Below are 9226 nucleotides of genomic sequence, written 5' to 3' on the forward strand. Positions count from 1 at the left end.
ATTTAATTTATTAAAAAATTAAAAATTAATATTTAATTTTAAAAATATAAAAATATATAATTATTAAATATTTAAAATTTATCAAAATAATAAATTAAACAAAAATTAGACACCAAATTATTACCATACTATTTTAAAATAAAAAGGTAGAAGGAAAATTCCAAGTCTGAGTCTGACACAGCCAAAGATTTCAATCTCAAAAAATTCGAAACTCAAACCGTGTTCACACTTCACTCTCACTCACCCTCTTACTCTCTTACGTCATTCTTCCGCATCTTCTTTCCATTATTCTATCAATTTTAATTTTTAATGCACATTAAATTAAATTCTATCTAAAAGTCCTAACAAAATAAATGTCTTCAATGTTACAAATTCTTTAGTTAAATAGTAACTCGTTCCATTTCTATTTTATCTATATATACATTTTACAGCAAATCTTTTTTACATACGAGGGACTTTTCTTTTAAATTCCAAATCATTGGATTTTTTGGGATTATACCAAAATATGAAACAAATTATAAACTTAGAAATCACAAGATAAAATTTATGTCTTTTTTAAAATTAAATTAAAAAATTTTTAGTGAGATTTTTTTAATTTAAATAAAATCATTAATTGTAATTTTTGGGCTAATTTTTTTAGATGAATTTAACTTGAGTAATATATTTTAACATAATAATTTTAAATATTTTTTAAAATTGTAAAAGGTACAAAAATTATTGGATCTAACTTCTGTACCTTAAATTTTTTAAAGTAAAAATTGAAGGATCTAATTTCTGTTTCTCTCACAAATCGAAAGGTCCGATTTTTGTATTTCTCACAAATCAAAGAGTCTAATTTCTATACTCTAAATTAATCCATGTCACATCTAAAACTAACATCCCAACTATTTATAATTAAAAAAAAACACAGTTGTCAACCCAGTATTAAAAAAAAAAGTAAAAAGTGGTGATTTTTGCACTCCACCACACGCTCGTAAAATTAAAAAACACAACAAACTTTATAAAACACTGTATCTATTATCGTAAAAATATATTTTGTATAATTTTACTTAAATTTTCTACACATATAATAAAGATTGGGAATTTAGATTTTTTTTTTCATGAACAATTTTATAAGCATTTTTTCATTCCTAATTATAGTTGAAATTTCTAAACTAAATACGTATTGTTTTTCGGCTAAAACCCCAGGGAAATTGAACAAGCTAAGCAAAACGTGCGTGCTTATTGCTTTCCTCCTTTTTTCCCTTTAAAATGAGAAAAAAAAATCCCTTAGTCTTCTTACTATATAAAAAAAGAATTTTCTTATTAAAATTTAGCTAATATATAATTTTTTTATAAAAAATTTCTATTAGTAATAATAAAGACACATATTAATTGAACTCTTATTATTATTTATTAAGACGTGTTTCTACTCATTTTAATTAATGAGAGAATGATAAGAATAAGAAACTCACTTGTTAAGAGATAGTAAACAACATATTATTTAGTAATAGACTAATGGTTATTAATTTTTGAGTAAAGTATATTTTTTGTCTCTGAAGTTTGACAAAAGTTTTAAAAATATCTCTAAATTTTATTTTGTTTTAATTTTATCCCAAAATTTTTGATTTGCATCAAATATACCATTGATGGCTAAATTTTCAAAAAATTTAAGACCGATTAAACAACAATTTCATAATAACAACCCCTCAATATAAGTAAATCAAACATAATTTTTATGCATTATTGTTAGATTGGTCTTAAATTTTTTGAAAATTTAGTCGTCGAGGGTATATTTGATGCAAATCGAAAACTTTTGAGACAAAATTAAAACAAAATAAAATTTAGGGATATTTTTTAAACTTTTGCTAAACTTCAAAAATAAAAAGTATAATTTACCCTTAATTTTTTAATAAAAAACAAATAAGTTTTTAACTATTTTTTTAGAGATATATAATCAAAATTAAATACTCCTTAACTTTTGAAAATACAAGACAGATAGAAGTTTATTGATTAACAGAAGATTTTGTCATTTTGTGTGTCTCAACAAAAAGATTTATGTATCTCATCTTTTAATAATAAATTTTTTAGAAACCTATTATTTATTTTATTCTATATTTTTTTCTATTTATAACATCCTCCCTTAATAAGTGCGAGAACTGGCTACACAAATCCTTTAATTAATTAAGTAATAAAGAAGGTTGGCAATGTTTATTTCATTATTATTATTATTTATTGGCATGTCTTTGTTTATTGTTTTGCTCGAATTTCAATGTCCGCGTTCACACCACACCTTGTGTTCACACTACAAACACAAAAAATAATAATAATAATATTACCACAAAATAACAAACCATATATTATATCATATCATAACTCAATCTCAAAGAAGAAACAAAGAGATTTTAACTCAACAACAACTACTTTTGTTGTCTCTATCTTTATTTGTTCCAATACTCAAAATTTCAGTTCTTCCTCATCAATCAAATTCTCCATAATTTTGAAGAATTGAACTCAACCCTTTGTTTCTATTTTTGTATATTGTTCATTTGTTTATTCATTCATTCATGAAACTCCCAACTTTTGCAGACCCTGAATCACTCTCATACGTTTACACTTTGCTTCAGAGTTCTTTTGATCAAATGAATGACCCCATTAATGGTTCCACAAGAAAGAGGCATAGAAAACATGATGATGATGATGATGATGATGATGGATCAAGCAGTAGCAACAACAATAACAACCAAGAAGATGAAGATGAAGATGAAGAAGATGAAGATGAAGATGAAGATGCAAAGAACAACAAGAGCAAGAAGAAGAAGAAGAACAATAACAATAACAAGAATAAGAATAAGAAGAAGAAGAAAGAGTTAAAGGGTATTCTAACATCTTTGCTATTATTAGATGAACAAGAGAAGCTTGATCATCAAAACCTCAACAAAATCTGTGAAGAAGAGAAGCTCTCATTGGAAACCAATCACAAGAACAAGACAAAAGCCATGGTGAATTACTATTCCAACCTTGATGAATATTATAATCACGTCCAAGAATCAGAGAGGATCAAGAGGAAGAAATCAAGGAACATGGCTTGTGCTGCTGCTGTTTCTGCTGCCTCACAAGGCTTAGAAAAAGCAGCATCCTCAGAAGGTACTAACTACCTTCCAATAATCTCTTAAATTTCTTTAATCTTTTACTACAAATTTCTTCACATATTTGTTCCTATGCATATCTGTATACTGTTACTTTGATTGGTTTCTGTTTCTATTTTTGGTATTTTTATTTAGGATATATGTTGTAATTCTACAATTTGTGACTAATTTGTGCATTACATACTTCAATTTTACACATTGATTGGTATCTGCATCAATTACATGAATTCACCAATTGTGTTGATGTTTGTGCTATACATAGGAGGTGGTGGTGGTGGTGGAGGAGGCGGAGGCGGGGCAGGGAATGGGGGGCCTCAGAGGAGGCTGTGGGTGAAGGATAGATCAGGGGCATGGTGGGATGAATGCAACAGAGAAGATTTTCCTGAAGAAGAGTTCAGAAAAGCATTCAGAATGGGAAGATCAACATTTGATTTGATATGTGAAGAACTGAACTCAGCAATTGTGAAAGAAGACACAACACTGAGGAATGCAATCCCTGTGAAGCAAAGGGTAGCTGTTTGTCTATGGAGATTAGCAACTGGTGATCCTCTAAGGCTTGTTTCAAAGAAATTTGGATTAGGAATCTCAACTTGTCACAAGCTTGTTCTTGAGGTTTGCACTGCAATCAAAACTGTTCTTATGCCTAAGTATCTCCAATGGCCTAATGAGTCTCAATTGAGGAACATCAAGAATGAGTTTGAGGGTATTTCTGGTATTCCAAATGTTGTAGGATCCATGTACACTTCACATGTTCCTATCATAGCTCCTAAGGTTAGTGTTGCTGCATATTTCAACAAGAGGCACACTGAGAGGAACCAAAAGACTTCATATTCAATAACAGTTCAAGGTGTTGTTGATCCAAATGGGGTGTTCACTGATGTTTGCATTGGTTGGCCAGGATCAATGCTTGATGATCAAGTTCTTGAGAAATCAGCACTTTCTCAAAGGGCCAACAATGGTGGATTGTTGAATGGTGTTTGGATTGTTGGTGGAAAAGGGTACCCTTTGATGGATTGGGTTTTGGTGCCTTATAGTCAACACAATTTGACTTGGACACAGCATGCTTTCAATGAGAAGATTGGTGAGGTTCAGAAAGTTGCTAAGGATGCATTTGCAAAATTGAAAGGTAGGTGGAGTTGTTTGCAAAAGAGGACTGAGGTTAAGCTTCAGGACTTGCCTATTGTTCTTGGTGCTTGTTGTGTTCTTCATAATATTTGTGAGTTGAGGGGTGAGAAAATGGATCCTGAGATTAAGGTTGATCTTCTTGATGATGAGATTGTTCCTGAGGTTGCTTTGAGATCTATGACTTCAATGAAAGCTAGAGATGCTATTGCTCATAATCTCTTACATCATGGCCTAGCAGGCACTTCTTTTGTTTAATCTTGCTGGTGCTAGTTGTTCTATCAAAACCAAAAAGAAGAAAAGAAAAAAAAGTTGTTTGTATTTGACTATCTTGATGCTTTAGATGTTCAATATTTTTTATATGATATCAAATCATTCATCATTATTTGTTGAAGGGGGCTTTTGTAAAAGGTGTATTTGCCTCTGCAATTTCATATATGTATGTATGTATGTATGATTCTACATAGGTTAGGTTCATATACTTGTAAACCAATTCCATACTTTAATTTCCATATGAGAAACTAATTAATAATATCAGTAACATTCTTTTATAGTAACCCTTTACTTTCATGGATTCTTTTGATGCCATAGAATTTTACAATGGTATTCAACTTTATCACAGTATCTAAGAGTCAAGTGTGATCGAAATTGATTGGAATTTGAAGTCCAAGAAAAATACATGTTATGATAGCAACTTCTGCCATTCATCATCAAGTGAATGTAATGCTTATTCTTATTTCAAATGTATAGTTGTGCAAAAATTAGTTTAACTGTATCAACTAAGTGTATGTTTGGTTTAGCCTTCAGAAGCATAAAGGCATGCTTAAAAGTCTTGAACGCTGACCAAATTTGTTTGGATGCTTTTTTTTAAATATGATTTTTACCCTCAAACGTAAGTTTACTTGAAATAATATTTTTTAGCTTTTGTTTTTAATTCTTACCGTTGAGAATTCATCATAAAATTTATTCTTTTAACTATTTTTTTTCACTTTTTTTCTTTTTCTTATACATTTATTTTTATTTTATATTTCAATTACCTTACTTTATCCTTTTCATCTTTTTTACATATAATATCAGGAAATAGATCTTCTCCAATTTTTTTAACACTTGACAGAATCTAGTGTGATTTCTCACCTTTAATTCTATAAGTGGGATCAGAAATAAATGAGAGAGAGAATAATAAATGGTTAGATTAAACACTGTACACTATCCAGTTTTTTTTTTCAATGGAGAGGATCCATTCCCATAATATCATATTCTTCATTTTATTTTTAATTATATATATATTATGTGTAATTATTATAATATACATATAATATTTAAGATAATATTTTATATAATAATATATTATAATCTAAAATTCTGTAATATAAAAATTATTAAAATAATAATATTAAAAATTTAATCTAATATTTACTTTTTTGATAATTTTACATTTAAAAATAATTTTAGTCATTATTAGTAAAATAATATTTTATCAATTATAATTACTTTTGAATCAAAGTATCTAAACATAAATATACACTGTTTTTCGCATTTATGAAAAATGCATGTTTCATTAGAATTCTTGCCTTTCTTGGAAGAGAAGTATACATGTATGTGAATGTGAATGTAAATGTGTATGAAATTCAAATATAGCAGGCGCATGACACAACACATTTGAATTCCATGTATATTTTAGTTGAACTAATGTCTCTACATAATTACATGTTTGCCCCTCTCATAAATTTAGTCATGGACTCATGGTCTTGGGTCCAGTGCCCAAGATAGCGTTGTAGTAAAGGGTTGGTCCAGGCCTCCATAAAAATTGGGAATGTAAAAAGAAAAAAAAAAATCAAAAGGAAAAGGAATTCAAGGATTTGATTGGACCATTAAATTTTGAAGTTGTTAAACATTTATTAGTGATCCTCTCACTCTCAGGGTCTGCATGCCACATCTACTTAATGTTTGACAAAATAGATATGCAAATGCAACCCTTTTCCATGTGAATGGTGGCATGGTTTTGGACCAGAAGTTTGGGGTGCATTTAGGATGACTTGGTAAAATATCACAGAAATCCAGATTTTAAAAAAAGGGAATATGACAAAATTCCATATATGGAAAAAGAACCAAACAAAATTTAGAAAAGTGGTTTCTATGTCCCAAAAAGAAAAAGGAAGAAAAGTTGTTTGTCTTGAGTGGAAAAAAATTCAATAAGTTTTGTTTCAACAAATTATAAGAAAGATTTATTTTGGTAATTATTTGTCCATGGATACTAAAAGTGTATAAATAATTCTGTTAGAAATAAATTGAGTAAACCAAATTTATTTCATCAAATAAGTCCTTTTATAAATTAATTTGGATCGGTTTAGTAGTTAATTTATTAGTTCACTTAAATAAATAACAAAATTTAAATATTGGTAAGTTAAATTCTTAAATATAGTTTTGATTTATAATAAATTAGTTTTTATTGGATTGAAAATATCTTGATAAAAAAATGTAAATTATATGACTAACCATTCACGCTTAAAGATTCTCATTAAATGGAGTGTAAAAATAACATGTTGGATAATTGGGTAAGTATGGAAAAAACACTGATCTTGACTTTTTATGTCAAAAAAATTAAGTACTAAAGTCCTTTACAAATATTTTACCCTATTTTCACCAAAAGATATTTGAAAAGAATCTATTAAGTTGACTACTCCCTAACATAGACAAATAAAACTTAGGTATGGTATTTGAATAGACCCTTCAATGGTATACATTAATGATTTGTTAATAAACTGGATATAAGATTATTAATTTAATTATTCGTTGTGAAATTTTGGGACTAAATTTAGTAATTTTTTTTTTTGAGAAAGTATGAAAAAATAATGCTAATTGTAAACAATGTGAACAACAGATTAAGAAAGGTAAAATTAAAATTTGAAAAATTAGAATTAACATTTAAATCCATTCACACTACGTACGGTTATTCCTAATCTCACATAACCTCCAATACACGTCCAAAACTCGACGTCATCTTCTCCGGTCCTTACCTTGCGCCGCTGCACTCTCCGTCGGCCATATCGACGCTGCCGCAGCCTCCCGCCGATACCGCCTCCACCTCCGTCAGTCAGCTCGACGCGCCTCGCCCTCCAGTGCTCAGCCCAACGTTACTGCCGCTATTTTTACGCCACTCTCTCCTGGACGCATTGTTGCGGTGTTGCGCAACCCTTTTGTGGAGTTGCTGCTGCATCGTGCCAGTTTGTCGTTATGAGGCGCCGTAATTCCCGATAAAAATTACTGGAGAGTTAACTATCGATGGAGCCATCACTCTGTTCATTCCGTCGTCTAAATTGTCGCTGCCGGATGTGACATGGTAACATCCTAGTTTTTTCTCACGTAATCTTTCCTATTTGTTTCTCATTCTCCTAACCCTTCCATAAATTTCATGTTTTCATTTAGCTGGTAATTGAAAAAATATGGTAACATGCATGTATATATCATGACATATAGGAAGCTGGAAAATAAGACAATATTTGAAGGTATAAAGAATGCGGGTCACTTGGTCACATGAAGAGACTTTGTGCATGCAATGCCTCTCAACTATTTAATATTAATTCAATGGTCAGTTTAGAATTGTCATTTTAGTAGATATGCGGATAATTATTTTAATTATTATGTGAATGATTATTTTGATTGGATTGAGTTTAGTTATATATAATTAAAATATGTTAGATGTTCAATTTATTAAGTATATGGAATATTATTTTTATCCTTAAGTAGATGGTTATTTTCACTATGGGTGGGCGACGCCGATAGCGGCATGTGGCAAGCCAAGCAGCGACAGTGAAGTAGAATGCTTATTGATGAATGTGTGGGTGGCAGCTGGTTGGAAAAGAAAAGGGTATTAGAGTGAAATGCTTTAATAAATTAGATTTTGAGATGGTTATTTTTTTGGAACAACTAAGTGGATTTTTTTATTTAGGTAATTTGTAAAATATTTTTTTATTTTTTTATATGTATTTAGACTAAATTTACAATTTATTATTCACATTGTTTAGATTTTTCATTATCTCTCTAGCAGAGTTATTTTTTGTTGTCAATAATCAATATTAAATACTAAATTTAGTATGTTTAAAATGTAGGAATTATCTAGTAAAAAATGTCAGAGTAATAGTATAATTTTTTCAAGATTCTCAAAAAATAATATCCTAACAATAAAAGATGTCTCAAATCATTATCAATCGTCCCTTGGATGATGGATAACCTAAACAAATATTGAATCTCATTCAACCAAAACACACCTATTACAAGACAATTTCTTTATCTAAGATTGGTTGAGAGTGGGACTTCAAGCTATCAAGTATATATATGCTTGGGGTTGTCTATTTTAGTAGTAGGAATTGAATGTCTAAAAAATATTATTTCAATTTTCATTTAGGAAAGGATTTGGAAGAGACTCAGTAGGGCTGAAGGAAAATAAACTCATGAAAGTTGGAAAGGAAGTTCTAATTTAATATCCACTTTTTACCTATATTATAGGTTGATTCCAATTTTTTAGGCTCTGTTTGTTTGCTGTCTTAACCAGTAATGGACAGAGACACAAAGATACAACAGCACATAGACATGAACATACACAAAATTTTTATCTTGTTTGGCAACATTATACATATCAGTACACTGGTATATACAAATTTATCAAAATGACAAATTTATCCTCATCAATAACACCAATGTATCCACAACTACCACTATCTATAGCCACCATCACCATCTACTACCACCATCCACAGTCACCATCCCCATCTACTACCACCATCACTACCATTATCAGATTTATCATTTTCATCATCATCTAATTACCAAAAAATTACTGATAAATTTTTTAATAATCACCATTTGTCTCAAAAAAATAAAAAGAAAAAAAAACAGAGAAGACAGAGGCAATAATCACAGTAACCATAACCAAAATTAAAAAAAATTACAGGAGAATGAAAGAGATGAGGGAGACG

The 9226-nt window shown here is 29.5% G+C and overlaps 1 protein-coding gene across 1 annotated transcript; it reads left to right on the forward strand.

The window, feature by feature from the left end:
• The first annotated feature begins 2243 nt into the window (after nucleotides 1–2243).
• Nucleotides 2244–4804, forward strand: LOC107605472 (protein ALP1-like). Its single transcript, XM_016307358.3, has 2 exons — nucleotides 2244–3126; nucleotides 3391–4804. Exons 1-2 carry the CDS (start codon nucleotides 2547–2549, stop codon nucleotides 4506–4508), a joined length of 1698 nt encoding a protein of 565 aa, XP_016162844.1. The 5' UTR covers nucleotides 2244–2546; the 3' UTR covers nucleotides 4509–4804.
• The last annotated feature ends 4422 nt before the right edge of the window (nucleotides 4805–9226 follow it).

The sequence above is a fragment of the Arachis ipaensis genome, chromosome B6 (assembly GCF_059453495.1).
Source record: "Arachis ipaensis isolate K30076 ecotype BB chromosome B6, ASM5945349v1, whole genome shotgun sequence".
NCBI lineage: Eukaryota > Viridiplantae > Streptophyta > Magnoliopsida > Fabales > Fabaceae > Arachis > Arachis ipaensis.